Source organism: Peromyscus maniculatus, chromosome X (genome assembly GCF_049852395.1).
Source record: "Peromyscus maniculatus bairdii isolate BWxNUB_F1_BW_parent chromosome X, HU_Pman_BW_mat_3.1, whole genome shotgun sequence".
NCBI lineage: Eukaryota > Metazoa > Chordata > Mammalia > Rodentia > Cricetidae > Peromyscus > Peromyscus maniculatus.
In genome coordinates this window covers 2,712,493-2,730,841 of record NC_134875.1, presented here as the reverse complement: position 1 = coordinate 2,730,841, position 18,349 = coordinate 2,712,493, and the positions used below count along the sequence as shown (strand labels likewise).

Genomic DNA, 18,349 nt, shown 5'->3' with positions numbered 1-18,349 from the left:
TTGTAGAGGATTAAGGGTTGGTACATAGGCACCAGCTTTCTAGTGTTCAGTATGTTTCAAATTTTTAATAATAAAATGTAGAGAGAAAATAAGAAAAATGGTATCTGACAAAATTGTTACAGGAATAGAAAGGGGAACTAGAGAGATGGCTCAAAGGTTAAGAGCACTGGCTGCTCTTCCAGAGGACCAGGGTTCAATTCCCAGCAACCACATGCCAGCTCACAACTGTCTGTAACTCCAGTTTCAGGAGATGTGATGCTCTCTTCTGGCTTCATGGGCACCAGGCATGCATGTAGTACACATACATGCATGCAAGCAAATCAGTCATACACAAAATAAAAATAAATATTAAAAGAAGAATAGAATGTAGGTTGTATTCATTACAATGAGTTAAATGCTTATGAATAAAATGAAAGAGGAAAAAGGTAGACCACATCCCCCAGAACCCACTCAGTGCCATGCTTCTAGAGCCTCTTTTCCTGTCCTCCTGGCACTCCAGAGCTCCATTTGTGTGTTCCTGTGTATGCACACACATGGGCATGTATATGTGCCTGTGGAGGTCAAAGGAGAACAGCAGGTGTCATTCCTTGGTTTTTAAGTATGGTCTCTCACAGGCCTGGAACTCGCCAAATAGGCTAGACTGGTTAGCCATCCAACTCCAGCCATCCACTTATCTCCACTTCTCCAGTACTGGGATTATGCACACAAGTTGCCTCTCCTGTCTGTAACATGGGTACTAGGGAGTGAACTCAGGTCCTCATGTTTGCAAGACAAGCACTGTTCAGGCTGAGCTAATTCCCCAGCACCTGACCTTCCTTTCTTATGCTGGATAAGCCAAGATTATCTGGATGACAGGGTGTTTTATCTTTGATGTTGCTTTTGGCAGCAAATGCTGCATTTTCACAGAAGCATGCACATACTTCCCTCCTGATCACTACAAACATCACCTGGATGGATGTTGGATGAAGTTCTAGTCCCTCTTCTGAGAGGTTTTATGTTGATCTTTGTTTATTAGTGGCTTACTCGGGAAACCACTTTAAGAAAGCAGTTACTTGTGTCGCTAAGGATGCACAAAGCAAAGCAGTGAAGTTGACCAAAAACGTCATCTTGAACTGACAACCGCTTGTAGCACCTCTAAACCAGATCACTTGTTTTGGGATTCATGGTATAACCTGCTATTCTGAAATTCGGGTTACTGTTATTTACTGTCTGTGCCCCATAATCCACATACAATACTCTCAAAGGGGCTGTGAGGTGCCTGATGTATGGCTCTTAGAATAGGCATAAAGGTCTAGTTTTGTTCACGGTTGTATTCTCGGTGTCTGGCACAATGAAGGCTTCACACATTACTTTATGAGGGATTCAACCCCTGAACTCTTTTCTTCAGTGACTTCCCCCAGCCCTAACATCATTATGAAGGTCCTAGCTTTGTCGGTGTCTTTATTGTCTCCACCACTAATCAATTTGTTTTGCTCATTTATTCATTCATAATTCTTTTTTTTACATTCTTTCCGTGTTTATTCTGTCATCACACAGCATACTTGCGTTTTGCTCCTCTAATCTCACCTACCCCACCTCCTCTCCTCACCCCGCCCCAGACACGCCCCCATCCGTCCTACCCCCTTTCAGGCCAATCTTAGCCTACAGGCCAGACGGGACCGAGGCCGGGGCGGGGCTTCACTCTCAGTACCTTAGGCGGCGCCCCAGCTCCGGAAACAAGCTCCGGGCTGCTGGGCTTCGCCAGGGCTGGTGGCTCTGCTGACGCTTCCTGCCACGCCAGGCCTGCTTGCACCGCGCCAACTCCGCTTCTGCAAGGGCCCACAGTCAGGCGCTGCGGGCCGGGTGAGCGTGCAGATCGCGGGAAGGACGTGCAGCTCAAGTGATCGTGAGAGATGTGTGCGATTAAGGATGTGCGGCCCAAGAGAGCTTGCGGGGCAGCGGGAGGATGTGCTTGGGGGCTTGAGTGAGTGCGTGGACCGCGGGAGAATGTGCCGGGGAGGATAGGGGGCCGAGTGGGGAACTGCTTGGCCTTGGGGCAAGCCAGGGGCCGAAGGGGACCCGTCTCTGGTGGTGGGTGGTCATGGAAAGGCCCTGAGGCCTTCTCGTGCAGGGTAGGGGGCAGCGGTCAAAGGCAGGAATTGCGGATATGTTGAGGCCTGTGCTGCTCTCTGGAGGATGCTAAGGATTGGGTACCGGTGAGGAGGTGGGGGTGGACTCCCACACACAGCCCCTATCGACATGGAGGCCGCACATGGTGGCTGCGGGCATTGGCCTAGTGGAGAATGGCTGAACAGACTTTTTCCAGTATGGGGGAGGGGTTGCACCTCTGGGTCCTGAAGAAGATTCCAGCTTGGGGAGACCTACCTTTCCATTTGAGTGGGGGTTTTGTGAGGATAAATAGGGGCAGGTATGTTGCCTAAGGCAGACAGCTGGGGGTGCAGAAGAGTCCTTGCTGGAGGAAGAGAGTTTCTACTGTGACCCTCCTGAAAGCCACATTTTCTGGCACTACTCCATGGCCCCCTTCTCCTAAACTCCTTTGCTGGTTCCTCCAGTCTATATTTGGGTGATTAATTGCATGTCTTTTAACACACGCACGTAATCCCACTTGCCTGCTGCCCAAAGCCTATGGTCCTTTTCAGTCCCCTCCCCCCTCCAGCCCCCTCCCGCCCCCCCTTCCTGGCTCTCTTCCCAGAGGGTTCACCCTGTGCCAGCTGACACCCTCTAGTCAGCCTTGCACTCCCAGGCAGCCAGCCCCCTCCAGTCTCCTTGGCCAGTGGAACATTTCCTCTTAACCTTCAGCCCCTACATTTTTCTTTAGCAGAAATTTTCAAATGGGACAAAGTTGAATAGTACCTCTCCTAGGACCACTTGTCTTATCCCTTCTCCCATTGGGTCTTGTTATAGAAACAACATTCGCAGTGCCTGACACAGTCTGGTCCATTGCTCCAAAGTGGTCCTGGATCTGCATTTAGAATTCCATGGGACAATGATTTCTAGCCTTCTGTCAATGGTAGAACCCTTAGAAAATCTGCTTAAAAGTGTGAGTTCTCTTGCCCAAAGTCTGACCACCAGCACAGCCTCAGAAGGAAGCTCCTGGATGGGAAAGCTGCCTGATAGGAGACACAAGGGAACCCCCAAATTCTAGACAGCCCCAATGTCTGCATGTTGAAAGATGCCAATTCTGTGACACCCACCCAGACCTGCTGCTCTACCACTAGAATTTTCACTGAATCAAAAGTCTGGTTTCTAACACAGTTATCCAGCCCTTCCAAACACTGTCTGGGTTCTTTGGATGCCCTGGGACAGCTGTATAGCCTTTCACCATATTCCCAGTTTGGAATCTTTTATATCCAGAGAGTGTAACCTCAGTGATTCTATACTTACAATTTATTTTGATTTTTAGAAAGATGTCAGTGCATATTCTTGGAGAAATGGAAACATAAACCTTTCCTCAATTAAAAACAACAAACACTACAAAATCCCCTTCTGGTCTACCTTCTGGCTTTTTATAGAATGGAATAAAGAGGAAAACCTAAACAGAGAGACAGGTGCCCAGGCAAAGTGAGAGAGAAAACAGATTCTTTCCCACCCACACATACAGAAAAAGATAACACAGACACAAATATCCCAAGAGAAACAGACTTACCTGGTAAGGCAGTCATCGCTTTTGACCTTTTAGGATTCTGTACTTTTGAGGAGCAGCCAGATTTCACAGTACAAGATGGGCTTATGAGCCTCTTGCCCATCTCCTAGCCTGCCAGATTCATTTAAGAACATAAAGGCCAGGAGCACCTGTAACCCCAGGGCCCACTCAGTTGTGCTTGCACCGTTGACTCATTGAGGTACATCCAGGCCTTGGCAGTGCCAGTTCAGTTATACAGCTTGTCCTGCCCTTGAGCACTCATTACCAAAAGGACAGGTTCCTGGAAGGTACACACATGAGCCTGCTTCTGTTCACCTGAGTTATTTCAATCCAACAGGAGAGACCTTCCTTATTGGACTAATCTCTTGGAACTGTTCTAAAACAAGATGAGTCATCCCTGTGTGTCTCTTTTGGGTAAGTCTAGATGTTTGCAGAATGTGTCTGCTGTGCTGCTGGAAGGTACAAGACAATAAAAAAAGTGTTTGGGTTCTGGAAGCTCATATATGCTAGTGTTGCTGAACTACTTGCCCAGAAACAATTCTGGCAATCTTAGACACACAGTGCCAGGGAGAGAAGGTGCCTGGCAAGGAAAATGGGGAGACCAGGAGATCACTGTGTGGTAGAAGGAGCTGAAAGCACCCATTAGGACCAGATCTCTTTCACGTGTTCACAACCTTGAAACACATTTGCCCTGGCCCTAAAGGGATTTGAACAGTTAAATTTTGTGCTCTCTTCCAGTTTTGCTTTGTGGTGGTGTGATAAAACACTGACCAAAAGCAACTAAGAGAGGAAAGGGTTTATTAGACTTATACTTCCAGATCATAATCCATCATTGAGGGAATCCAGGGCAGGAACTATGGAGGAACACTACTCACTGAGTTGCTATCTGGTTCACTGCCTAGCTAGCCTTTTATACAGCTCAGCCCCTCCTACCTAAGGGTGGTTCCCTCCAACATCAACCATCAACCAAGAAAATTTCTCCTAAACATGGCCACAGGACATTTTGATTGAGGCATTTCTTCAATTAAGGGTTCCTCTTCTTAGGTGACTCGAGGTTTGTGTAAACTTGATGATAAAACCTAAACCAGCATGTCGTAAAGATATTCCTACTACAGGTTCTCATTTTGATATTGAGACACTCTAGGTGTTTGGGGCACACTTGGAAGCTTTTGGAAACTTCCAGATGGGTCTTATTTGAGTGACATTGCTGCCTCTTCCTGCCCTGCTGCCACGGAAAGATAATACCTGTCCAGAGAAATATAAAAGACACCAAATTGTTCACCAGTTTTTAATGATATAAGTTGTTTTATATCACTGTTGAATTCAGCTCAATTTTTGTTCTTTCAGGTGAAAATAAAATGACTATTTTGGGTCCCTTAGTGTTTGTAATTCCATGCAGTAAATTCAGTAAATTGCTTAGGTAACTTACATTGTGACTGAATAAAATTCTATTGTGTCTGTATACCATATTTATGTATCTGTTGATGGATGCTCAGGCTGATTCTATACATAATACTGCAGTAAACACATATGTGGAAGTATCAATGACTATACATTAATACATTTAAAAAATTTTTACATATTGCTCTAAAGCAAGATTTTCTTACCACATGAGCTCTGGTGTTTTAGAATTCACAGTTGTCTAGCCCTGCAATTGACACTGACACTGTTGTCGTACATGTTTTCTCACAGCAGATGTTTATTAAACAGCTGCAGCATGCATGAACTTGGCTATGCCCAGTGTGAAATTTGCAGTTAACTTTGACAAAGCCTTTGTGCTCTGGGTATGGATAGTCCTGGCCTTTATGTCCCATGTAAAGAAAGACAGTGTTGTTTACCTTAAAAGTTGGTTTGTTTTCCTGAGGTGGTTCTCTCAGCTTTCTTTCCCAGTTATAGGTACTAGTATACCATGGAAAATTCTTTAGGCTTCAGGGTACACTTTTATATCCTAAATAAAAGTGTCTTATGTTCAAGGTTAGCATTACCCTCTATGTTGATTGGTTGCACTACAACGACTTTCATGTTCTGTATGGAATTGTTTGACCTTGATCTCCAAAGATCTATTTCAGAAGACAATGGATACCTGTGATTGTCACTGTTGTCACAGCATCCAGCTTCTTTTCTAGATTATGTTCCACCATGTTAAAGTGGAGAAGTTGTACAACACAGTGACGAAATGATCCAATAGTCTTCAGGATTGGTGGCAGTTTTATTTTTAGCCACAGTATTATGTGTATTATCATTTTTAAATGAATTTTCTATACTTAGGATAAGCTCTTTTACCTGCCACACTTAGCTAATTGGGTAGAGTTTAGCTTCCTTTTGTGAAAGCAGGGCCCACTTTTTCCCTCTTGTTTTCATGAGTGCCTTTTAAATTATCTCTGTGTGTTCAAGTTCTCTGTTACTATGGGTGGCCATCACATAGCCACCAAGAGCTAAAGTACTCTCAAGCCAAATCCCTGGAGTGAACTAGTACAGGAAGGGCTACTCGTATTGCTATATAGAAAGGATAATTCACAGTTCTTTTAGAGTTGTAGCTCTAGGACTTTAACAGTTAATCGTGCCAATTAAGAAAAAACACTTCAGTGGGATTTGCTCCATTAAAGGTGGATAGTTTGGAAGACGTGTGTGTGTGTGTGTGTGTGTGTGTGTGTGTGTGTGTGTGTGTGTGTGTGTGTGTGTAACAGAGGAAAAGAATGATGTATGTATTTATGCACTGAGGCTCTGCAATGGCATGTTGATAATATGGCTTAAAGGTAGCTACAAAACATTCATCTATACCATGAAGCCTGCACAGTGCTCACTATCAACTGATCTTCTGGTTCTGGCTTGGGTACATAGGGTTATACATTGTTTATTTTCTGGAAAATGGTGGTGATAACAACCAGTTCTAGGTTATAATAGTAAAACTATGTGACAGGAGACACACAGCTCCAAATATTCATCCTATGTGCTTCATAAAAGGAAGCTTGCTCCATTTAACAAACCATTCTGGCTCACATTGATTCCGTTGTTCCACAGTACATCATGTCATGTCCTACATGGTGCCAGGAGCTGCTACAAATACTGGGAATTTAGGGGTAACCAATGGAGGAAAGGCCCTGTCCTGTTTAGATCAGATTTTTTTTTCTGAGAAAAATAAGCAACTTCAAAGGAGGATTTTTCATTAGTGAAAATGTTTGAAGGAAACTGCCAGGGCTGGAAAATAAGGAGATTTTAAGGAAGTGACATTTGAGTTAAGGCCTGAATTATTAGAAGGAGTCTTCTGCGATAAGAGATGGTATTCTTGGCAGGTTCACAGGCTTTGAGGGCCACAGCCTTGACATCTATATATCTGCATGAAGGTCAGTGTGTATGGATGGGGTAGTTTTGAAGGGGGGCAGGATATGCAATTGTGTACTAGACCAAAGCTATTATTAATGGCTTGAAGGCAAGAAAAGGTTAATTAGGCCATCTTTTTTCCAGAAGTGCATACATGATGTGATGTCCCTCTCTCCATTTCATTTGGTAACACCAATGTCAATTGGAAGTGAATTGTTTTAAAAAACAAAATCATGTAATAAATTTATGACCAGTTCATTGTTTGTATAAGAAGTCAAAATCAAACTAGACATTGAATGCATACCAAGAAGAAGAATGCATTAAGCCAGAGGAACCCTGCTTTGATGACACTGGATCAAAGAGAGGGTTTGTCTACTGAGTATCTCAGGATGACCTCACATGCTTATATGTTTAGCTACTGCTTTTTCTTGAAATGGTCAGTTAAATTTTAAAGATTTTAAAGTGCAGAATATGAAAATCTTGTGTTTCCTTATGCCTTTACATTCTTGGTGTAGTTCTAAGTCTAATTCCATTTCCTTCCACCTGAACGTTTTCCTTTGATATATTTTATGGTACAGAGCTGCTAATGGCAAATTGTCTAAATGTTGGCTTTTGTATAAAATATTTGTTTATCCTTCATTTTTGATGGATATTTTTCCTGACTATAAAATTCTTGGTTGATGCTCTTTTGTTATAATACTTAATTGTTTTCTTTCTTTTGCATCATTTCTTTTCTCCAGCTACTTTTAAGATTTTCCTCTTAGCATTTGTAGAAATTTAATTATGATGGTAGCTCTCTCTCTCTGGCTTCATTTAGATAGCAGCTATTGCCATGTCTTCTTGTTTTCCACTATTTCTTGTAGTATCTAATCTAATCACACTCAGTGAAATTTTTATTTCTATATATATATTTATCTACAAAAATTTCACTTGGTTCTTTTTATATCTTCTGTTTCTCCCCGTGTCCCTGTTTTTCTTTCGGTGCTGGGGTGTATATTTAAGTTTTTATAGGGCAGATCTTCTGTAATTTGGGCTTTAAGGATAGACAAATCTTAACCGTTGAAACATGATCCCTCTGTATTGGCTTCTGAATGTCCCTGGGTATCATGAAGACTCTATGGGTGGTGATCAGACCTTGAACATCTCCCTATCTTTGTATGTCTTGGAAACTGTTCATCTTATAGTCCTTGGGAGGTTCATTCAATACTTATAGTCAGAAAAGATTCAAGGGAAGCCTTATACATACCTTGTTACTTCTTTTTCCTACATAGCACAATGCTTTCTGAACTCTGGTCTGCAACCTTCATCTTCCCCTACCACCCTGAATGCTAGCTAGCCTTCTGATGAGGTTGCTAAGCTCTGTTTGTTTGCTTTCACCTCTCCTACACTCTCATTCTGGACATTGCCTCCAGGCAGAGCACTGAACTGATGACAGGAATCGCCTCATTTGTTTCTCTGGGGATCTTGAACCTGTGCTTCCTACCACCCTAGTATTTAAAACTATTGTTGAAAACTTGTTTGTGGATGTTAAATCTGTTCCTTGTTACTCCATCAAGGCCATATGTGGAAATTTCCATTCACCTCTTCTAAGATACCATATTTAAGTCTTTCTGGAGTGCCTGGGTTTTTGTCATCCTTCTGTTAATGCTAAAATTGTTCCTTTTCACTTAATTATGAGTTGAATTGAGTTGACATCAGAACATGAGCTAGGTGGCTGTTTCTTTGAACTCACTGAAGTGGGAAGCCTGTAATGCACAGGCATCTGTGGTAAGCTTCCAATAGCTCACTTACTTGGCAACATGGAGGAAAAGGTCACACACACACACACACACACACACACACACACACACACACATACACACACACACACACACACACACACACACACACACACACTTCAGATCTTTTCTTTATCAATGTAATATTTGAAGATCTTTTCTTAGAAGTATTTTTCTCCAGCTGTTTTTCCAACCTCCCATTTTGATGAATAACATAAAGGGGGTTCCTCCTGGTTTTCTCCCAATGACTTGTTACACTAGAGTGTGCTTTTAAAGGCCCCACTGCTAGTAAAGTCCAAGTTCTTGCTCTTTGCCATCTCTCTTCCTTTCAGTGGCCCCATCAGTTTCAGGTGTCCCTGAAAGGACCCCTTATCTCTGAGTTATTTCTTCTGGTACTCTCTTTAGTGTGCTTCCTTCCTGCATCGTGTGTTTATTGGCCTCATCCAGGCTTACTTTAAGGAAACCCTGTAGTCAGCCAGTCTCTGGCAGCTAGTGTTCCTGCCAGCAACTCTCTGTAGCTGTCTTTGACTCTGCCTAGGCTAGCATTTGTTTGTCTTATCTTGCCTCCCTCTGGCCTACCTATATTAATTCTTTGCCAGCCTACTTTCCTACTGTTGCATAAATGTTTTCTCAGGCATACTCATGTTCTGCCTTGCCATTCAGCCCCACTTGGGAGAGAAGACTCTGTAAGATTTAAAACTAGGGAATAGGAAGTCACTAATGCCATCCCTGGGGACCAAGAAATAGGGCTGTTGTCACTCACAGCTTTTTTCACTTTCCTTAGCTCCACCTGCTCCCCAAGGTCTTGCCCTTCCCCAAGATGGAGCTCCAGGAAACCAGGTCCTGGCAGTCCCTCTTGAGATGCCGGAGGCCCAGGTGAGCTGTGCTTCCCTCTTGCCTTGCTTGAGATTTTGTCACTGCTCCCTGGTTTTGGCCTCAGCCTTTGCCTCTTTGCCCAGCATGACATGCAGCAGAGTATGAGCCCTGGCTACTGCCTTCCTTCCTGTCCTCTGCTTCTCTCCCACAGGCTGCCAAGGAATGAATGCCCAGTGTGCTTATGATGCCCATTGTATATGTGAGAGATCTAAGTCTGTGTCCTTTGGGAAGACAGTGGGAGTCCCAGGGTCAGACAGCCCAGGTCTCCTTGAGCCTGATCATGTTTTCTTTCTAGGACTCGTTGGGATTGTGCTTAGAGCTCCACATTAGCAACATACACAGATGTGAATACTTCAGGCCCTAACCTCTTCCCCTGGCATCACTGGTGCCATGCTGCCTCATTACAGATTAGGTTAAAAGACTGACTATCAATGTGATTTATTTCAGGATTTGGTGTCCTTTGATATTGTACCGTGGCGCCTCACAGAACAGGAGTGGCTGAGTCTGAGTCTGAGCCCGGAGCAGCAGGCACTGGCATATTCCAGGGCTGTGACCTCCATTGGTAAGGATGCCCCCAGAACTTCTCAGACTCACCATCTACTGAAAGTGCAGTTGGGGATACATGGCCACCCATACACAACTTTACTTTGCTCTTCCTTATTGAGAACACTCAACAACAGATTCCTCCAACTCATCTTGGCATGGAAAGATCTCTCCATTCCTGTCTTTCACTTGAAAGACATTAGAACAGTCGTCAGTGAAATGTCTGAGCAGGAAAGGTGCTTGCCACAGAGCCTACTGACCTAAGTTCAATCCCCAGAATCTACAAGGTAGGAGGTGACAATCAGCTTGTGCAAGTTGTCTTCTGACTTCCATAAGCACACCATAGTATGAACATGCCCACATAGTCACATACAGTAAAGAAATAAATGTGAAAATAAAAATTAGATCAAACCTGTCATAATTTAGAGTACTTTCAAAATTTAATATATTGTCTTCAGATAAAAAACATATCAGACATTAAATTGATCAGAACAGATACTATACTTGATTTTAACCATAAGGCTGAGATGACAAATTATATCAATTATATCAATATATACAAATAAATGCAGTATATATACTATATATGTGCATATTGTATACACACACATAAATTATACCAACCATATGGCTAGTTGATTGGAGCTCATTGTTGAGAGCTCTTGTTTATCCATCAGGTGTTTGCATGGGGTGGGGGATTTTTGAAGAAAGAACTGTTAAGAGTTTGGTTTAAGAGTTGTAGAGGCCTGGGAAGAGCATGGCATTCAGTGGTGGGGTATTAGAATGGCTTGGTGGACAATGGGGTAAGTTCATCTGGCCAGGATGCTACCTACTGTTTTTCTGGGGCCTCTGTTAAGGGACCAGAGCCTGCCTTTCTACGGTCCCCAGAAGGAGCTGGCCCTTGGGAAGTGCATTTGTACTGCATGTATGACTTACATAATAAAGTCATAGACAGCTCAGGAGATTTAGAGGGGATCTTCCTTAACAGCTCTTTCCTTGTTCCTCCATACTTATCAGCTGCCTTCTTCCATTAACAGGAGTTCCTGTTGTGAGTCCTGCTTTGGTATCTCACCTGTCACAAGGACAAGTTCTGTTGGTATCAGATCCATCCCTCAGCACAGATCACACTAAGCACGCTGGTGAGCATAAAGGAAATGTGAAGAAGCATGAGGAAATTTGGGAGAGGGGTTGAAATTTGGGTTGGAGGGGGCTACTGAGCTCTTGAGATTGAAGTTAGACTCAGGAAGACCAGCTAAACTTGTGGGGTCTAGGATTAGGGTAGAGGGCCCAGTTGAAGCTCTGGTAATGAGGTGTGACTATCCCCGTGCTAAAAGCAAAGGCATTTTCACAGCTCCTTTGATAAGCAATGTCCACAATCAGTACTCTCCCACATTTCCTTCTGGTGCTTGCTTCTGATGGTTTACAGGCCCTTACTGGTGCTCAGCAGTTGCAGGAGAGGGGATTATCAACAAAGGAAAGTAGCCTTTTTCCCAAGCCTTCTGTAAACTGTTGTGTCTCATTTATCATTTATTATTATAGAAAGCACCTCTGTGACCTCCCACCAGAAGATGGGTGAAGAAGCCCAGCTGCAAGAGATGGCGTCCACGAGCTCCCCGAGGGCCAATGACCCCAGCGCTGAGGTCAAACAGAATGGGGACTCTGGGGGGAGGGGGGGGAGCCCACAAAATCTGCCCATAGAACACCATTTTGCATGTAAAGAGTGTGGGGACACCTTCCGCCTTAAAGTGCTCCTTGTTCAGCACCAGAGGGTTCACAGTGAGGAGAAGGGCTGGGAGTGTGGCAATTGCGGGAAGGTCTTCAGGGAGGTATCAGAATTTAATGAGCACAGGAAGAGCCATGAAGCTCTGGCTGCTCAGCCCCAGCCTGGCCCCAGTCAGGCTCTGGAAGATGCCTTGGAAAAGAGGGAGCAAATGGAGAGGGAGGCGAAGCCCTTTGAGTGTGAGGAGTGCGGGAAAAGGTTTAAGAAGAATGCAGGTCTTAGTCAGCACCTGAGGGTGCACAGCAGAGAGAAGCCCTTTGATTGTGAGGAGTGTGGGCAGTCTTTCAAAGCCAACACCCACCTCTTTCGACATCAGAAGCTTCACACTTCGGAAAAGCCCTTTGCGTGCAAGGCGTGCAGCAGGGATTTCCTGGACCGCCAGGAACTTCTCAAGCACCAGCGGATGCACACGGGCCACCTGCCCTTCGACTGCGACGACTGCGGCAAGTCCTTCCGTGGTGTCAACGGCCTGGCAGAGCACCAGCGTATCCACAGCGGCGCCAAACCCTACGGCTGTCCTCACTGCGGCAAGCTGTTCCGGAGGAGCTCAGAGCTTACCAAGCACCGGAGGATCCACACGGGTGAGAAACCCTATGAGTGCAGCCAGTGCGGCAAGGCCTTCCGCCAGAGCTCCAGCCTGCTGGAGCACGAGCGCATCCACAGTGGTGAGCGGCCTTACGCATGTGGTGAGTGCAGCAAGGCATTCAGGGGGCCTTCTGACCTCATCAAGCACCGGCGCATCCACAGTGGACTGAAACCCTATGAGTGCGACAAGTGTGGCAAGGCCTTCCGGAGGAGCTCAGGCCTGAGCCGCCACAAGCGGATCCACAGTGGAGCCAGGCGCTGTGAGTGCAGTGAGTGTGGTCGTGTGTTCAAGAGGCACTCAGCACTGCAGAAGCACCAGCCCTCCCATCAGGAGTAGACATTGCCTTGGGACCTATAGCAGGGGTCCACAGAGGCTATGGCCCAGTCAAAGGAGATAAACAGTTTTGTAGTGCTTATCTATTTTATTGTGTGAGAGGTTGGAATGATTTGTACTGCCACCAGCAATTTATAAATGTTCATGTTTCCCACTACAACTATTGAGGGTAACTTTTACCATTTTAACATAGCTTGGCTACTTTTCCTGGCAGATAGTACTGTCAAGGTATTTTAATCTTCACATCTACAATGAGAAGAAAAATCTGCATATGGAGGTCTAGTAGGGAGATGAGAAGTCCTTTTCAAGCTCTATCCCTGAGGACTGTTCAAATGGCATCAATATGATGATGCACCTTTCTTGAAAGGAAAATTGCCCCAAGATTTTTGGCCTACTTGAATTTATAAAAGTTTAGGGATGTAAATAGATCAAATGCCATAATATTTAATTTATTAGTTTATAAGATACATATTGTAAATCACACTATATGGAATAATATATTAATTTAGAGAATACTCTTTCTCACCATACTCCATTTGTTTCTAATTCTTGATGTGCATTTTTGACCTCACCAACATGGGAACCTGTTTGAGTCATCAGTCCCCTCTGTTTTGAGCTATGGTAGCACTGTGACAATCCCTGCATGAGGCTCTCAACGGAAGTTTCCTCTCAAGCCATAAAAACATATTCATATAACATTAGAACTATTACTTTGTATTTTAAAATTAGTACTGTACCTACAACATAACCACTTAAAGTGGTGCTTTCCCAAATGGCCTTTAAAAAGGCCTTTTTTTGCATTTCATACATTACTCTTGGGTCACACTCCTAGTAAAACTTATTGAGCTGGAGATAAACCTTTTTTTTGTCTCTCATTTTGCTAAGCCGATTTAATCCAATGTCCCCTATGAACACCATAAACATCAGTTGGGGTTTGTCCTCACATGGTATCATCTTGTTCAAAATAAAGTGAGATAGCACCCCCAAATGAGAAGTACATCATCAGGACTTAAGGTGAAGTGACTCCTCCTTCTTGGAAGATCCTCACCTGATATTAGACATAAATAGTACTTCTCCAACCCTCCATTTGCAGCTGTGAAGTGGGGAGTAGTCGTAGTCCCTACCTCCTAAGGTTCTCCAGGAGTGTGCCTTGCCTGCAAGAATGTTGCCTGGCAAGGAGGTATACTCAGTGAAGGTCACTTGCTGACATACCACAACTCATTAGTACCAGAAACAAGGATGGACCCTCGGGCCTCCTGACTATTAGTCTCATCTTTCATGCTATGACTTCAGTACTATTTCTGTTTTCTTGCATGCAAATTATCCGTTCATCTCCTTTGACTAGATATCAAGTTACCTTTGGATATATTGACTTTATATAGTAGTTCTTTCTATATCAATTGTGATGTTATTTTCCAATTTTTATTGCTTTGCTTTTTTTAGTACTTTTATTACATTTTTGTTGTGCAGGCTTTGGTTTTTGTTGTTTGTTTTGTTTTTTTTTTTTTACATATCCTTGAATTCTTTCTTGTCTGTTAACTTGTGACTTTCATTGCTTCAGTACTTAGATATGATGACATTTTCTTTGAGAACTTACTTATAAAAGAAAAGCTAAATCCCTTGTCCACTAAGAAAGTGAACATACAAGGTGGGCAGGCTGAATGGGAATGGACCAGAGAAGCAGGCCCATGCCTCATCCAAGATGCAGACTCTATATATGTCTGTGGACCGCACTTGACTATACAACCTGGCCACTGAGGCACACTAGAGACATGTCCACCACACATTGCTCAGAACACTCTGTGACTGCTCATCATTATAGCCCCAGCCATAGGGCTCAGCTTCACCTAGACCAATAGAATGGTCCAAATATGATCTGGCAGCAGCCAGCCATCCTTCAAGCTATCAGGAGCCTTGACATTTTGGATTCAGTGATTGAGCAGCAGCTCCACCTAAGAAACATCTCAGACACAGAAGACTCACCTGACTGGTGTGCTATATGACCTCTATCCTCCTCCCATCAAGTGACTCTGGAATGAGAGAGATCAGTTTTGTAGTTTCTGTAAGTAGGATGAGAAATTTACCCATGTGTTCTGGCATCACTTCCTGCAGCCACATTTAAGGGACGACAACATAGGCCTGGAGAGAAATGGAGCTGTGTTCCTCCTGTAGCCTGCATGCCATGCCACAGAAGTTGCACCTGGTTGCACCAGGTCTGGTCCAGGACTTGGAATAGCCATGCCCAAGAGGGGCAATAAAACAAGATTAGAGGGCAAGAAGCCCTTCTGACAGTCCATGGAGCACAGAAATCAAAACTGGCCACCCTGCAGTTGGGCCTTGCTTCAGGCAGCCCCCTTTAGGGGAAACAGCAGGTGGGGAAGATAGCAACACCAAGGCTGTGGCCTGGGTTTCCAGTTGTGCCTTAAGGGGTGTTGGAAGGCCAGAAAATGTGCCCTTATGGCAGCCTAGTAAGGGAGGTTGGGCTCTCCAGGGGCATAGCCTGGAAGGGCTCCCAGCCCATCCTGGGAACCAAGGTCTGACTGATAAGGACCTCCATGATCTTGGCCAGAAGGGCCTCTCTAATGCCTGCAGGCCACCATAGTGGCTCTGTGGGCCTTCTCCAGGTTGAGAGAAGCCAACAGCAGTTGCTGCACAGCAGCTCCTATTGCTCTGTGGTCTCAATTCTGGTGGATTCTTGTGAATTGGTCTGGACCCACTTCTTTCTCAGATTACTCTTCTCATTGTGAGCTGTTAGGACATGTTTTGTACAACTATTGGGTAAGGAATGTTAACATCAAAAGGAACAAATCTGGTACCTTTGCCTTGAAGGATATGCCATTTCTTGCTCATTTGCTCATCATTTGTCAAGGTTGACAAAAGGTATTATTGAAGTCTAGAGTAGCACTAACTCGGAAGCCAGCAGTGTGATCACTGTCCAGGGCACGCCCTAGGACATGACATCTCTTCACATCCCTTCCTGCCCTCTTTGACTCTTTTCTAGTTTGGATTCTGTAATTTTTTTCTTGAACAAATCCTTGTTTTAGAGTTAACACTATAAACCAGTGTTCTTTCCATGACTATTATTGGATCAGCTTTTAAATGGTGTTGGTGATGAAATCCCTACTCTTTTCTCTGAGTGCAATCAGTGTGTGGCTTTAACATGTGGCTCATAGTTGCATCCTTTGCCTTGGGTAATGTGGGGGTGGTTTTCCTTGGACCCTCTAGGTGTACTGCTATGTCCCATGCAAATGTGAGCAAGCTTCTTGAAGTGTGTGCTTGTCTATGCATCCATGTATCTACCTCATTGCACTTTTCTTTCTAACCACATATATTCTTGAAAGGGAATGGAGAGCGGCAAGATTCCATAGAATTCTGGCTCCCTGTAGAGATCCATTCCTTTACAATATTAAGAAAGAAACCCTGTGTGGCTTTTATTAGAGTTTGTAATACTTGCTGAAATTTTTTAAAAAGCAAATGTTTACCATTTTGCTGCTTATTATGATTAACTATATCAATTAATTGTATTATATCAATTAGTTGTATAATACCCACTCTTGAATTTACAGAATAATCCCCACCAGATCACAGTGTGAGCATCTTTCTCCCATGATACTGCAGTCTGTGTGCTTGATTTTTGTGCTTGAAATGGCATGACACCTGACCTGCCTGCAGTCCTGGGCTGTGGCCCTGTTGTGTGCTACATGACTGACCACCCCACTTTTGGGCCACATTAATTAAGCCAATCCCAGACACCTGACCCAAAGGCAGCAACCATCAGTCAGACCTGATTGGAGAAGATGGACTTGGCCTTTTAGGCATGTGAAATGCAACAGAGGAAGCTGAAGCCTCAAGGTATTTCAAGGAGTTGCCCCTGTGAGTAGAACCATAGTGGAGATCTACATGTTCCTGCTATCCTGCCCAGAGCTACTTGGGTCTCACTCTGAGGGAGGCCTGGATATATGTTCCTGGATTACTGGTAGCTGCCTGCATCAGTCTATGTGTGCATATACTTCCTCCCATTTGCCTTGAGCCAGCTTGAGTGGGTCTGTGCTTTATGAAATTTGCCAAGAGCCAATTGCATTTAACAATTGGGTGGCTTCCTGAGAAGGCTTGTATTGCTGGCTTTCCTCACATTCTACTCACCCAGCATTTCTGGCCTCAATCCCAGTTTGATTGACATGAACACCTGTTTAAATGTGTTACGGTATTCTGTTCACTAAGATGGGTGGAACTCTATGCCTTTTAGTCTCTGGGTTTAACCCATGATCTTCTGTATGAGTGTAGTTCCTTTTCCGAACAGCATTTGGCTTATAAGATGAGTTCATTGTAGCCTGTTCTACTATTTTGGAAGTGTTTTACTGTTCCCAGCAAACCTGCTAGATTAGGGGATTGATAACACCTCTATTCCTAGTGTGCTTACATTCTGTAGTTTGCATTATGTTGGTTTGGGTACTTACTTTCAAAAATAAAAATGGTATCTTTCAACTTGATCCTCAATGCTACTTGCATATCTTTGAGAATAGTAGTTGTGTTCTAACAGGTTTGTATTCAGTTTTGGGCATTCTTGTTCTTCCCCAGTCTGATTATCTTGCCTGTTTTATGGCACTCACTATAATCAGCCTTGTACTAGAGCTGTTTGTGGACTTTGCTTCTCCTCTCCTTTTCTCAGCCTTCCCCAAACTATTAGATTGTGAGCTCTAAGAAGACAGGGGTGGCCCTTCATGTCTAATCTCCTACCAAATCTAGCACAGTGCCTTGCATCTAGTAGATTTCAATAAATATATGTTAAATGGCATAGGTCTTCCTTGACTCATTTTGTCCAGGCTTCATTTATCAGCTCTTTCCATTGTCTTCACCATGAAGTAGTCCACACAGAATCACCCTCCTAGTATCCAGCTCAACTGCCAGCTTGCTTTCTGCAGGGATTTGTGATCTTGGTACTTACTGGACACCTAGAGGGGACAGGCAGTCCTGGGGTAGGGGAAGGGAGGTTTGCCTGTAGCCATGAGTTGGCTCTCAACAGAAACATCATTTTCTCCATCTTAGTGCAGGCTACCCACCTCTGAATCTGAGATTAAAGAGCCTACTAAGTCCAGATTTGACTTGCTCAATTAGAGACTGAGAATGAGGTGGCAAATGGGTTCTTGTACTTGAGAGTATACCTACCTCTCAAGGCTAAGAAAAGGCAGTAATGGAGGGTCAATTCTTTTGGTAGGCAGTGGCTGGCTCTCTCGTGAACATTGCCTCAGAAAAGAGATCGGGCCCCCAGGCTTCCTGACTCCTTCAGATACAAAGGACTCAAATGTGAAGGCAACTGCCCCATTTGGGAAAGACCAGGTCCAGGATGGGAGACCCAGTGGAAAGCAACATTTAAAAAAAAACTTTGACTCCCTAACCAGTTGTTTTCCCTGGATTCTGGCAAGGACCCAGGCATGCCTAATCATCTTTTACTCTAGGATCCCATCAGCACAGCCATCGATTCTTATAGA

The 18,349-nt window shown here is 44.2% G+C and overlaps 1 protein-coding gene and 1 pseudogene across 3 annotated transcripts; one reads left to right on the top strand and one right to left on the bottom strand.

Moving 5' to 3' along the window:
- Positions 1–1,691: 1,691 nt before the first annotated feature.
- On the top strand, positions 1,692–17,655 carry Znf275 (zinc finger protein 275). Of its 3 annotated transcripts, none has more exons than XM_015986114.3 (6): positions 1,692–1,842; positions 3,981–4,057; positions 9,527–9,618; positions 10,066–10,180; positions 11,199–11,300; positions 11,701–17,655. In XM_015986114.3, the coding sequence occupies exons 2-6, from the start codon at positions 4,030–4,032 to the stop codon at positions 12,861–12,863; spliced, it is 1,500 nt and encodes a 499-aa protein (XP_015841600.1). In that variant the 5' UTR covers positions 1,692–1,842; positions 3,981–4,029; the 3' UTR covers positions 12,864–17,655. The 3 variants fall into 3 exon arrangements, with proteins under 3 accessions (XP_015841600.1, XP_006992552.1, XP_076418468.1); XM_006992490.4 differs by having other exon boundaries at positions 1,695–1,963; XM_076562353.1 differs by lacking the exons at positions 1,692–1,842; positions 9,527–9,618 and having other exon boundaries at positions 4,040–4,057.
- LOC121825979 (U2 spliceosomal RNA) lies at positions 10,584–10,695 on the bottom strand (annotated as a pseudogene).
- Positions 17,656–18,349: the final 694 nt, after the last annotated feature.

Bases quoted from the DNA above. Each gene is read 5' to 3' on its own strand.
- Znf275 (XM_015986114.3), top strand. From the start codon at position 4,030: ATGAGTCATCCCTGTGTGTCTCTTTTGG. The intron at 4,058-9,526 runs GTAAGTCTAGAT...CACTTTCCTTAG, and splicing joins TCCCTGTGTGTCTCTTTTGG to CTCCACCTGCTCCCCAAGGT. The intron at 9,619-10,065 runs GTGAGCTGTGCT...GATTTATTTCAG, and splicing joins TTGAGATGCCGGAGGCCCAG to GATTTGGTGTCCTTTGATAT.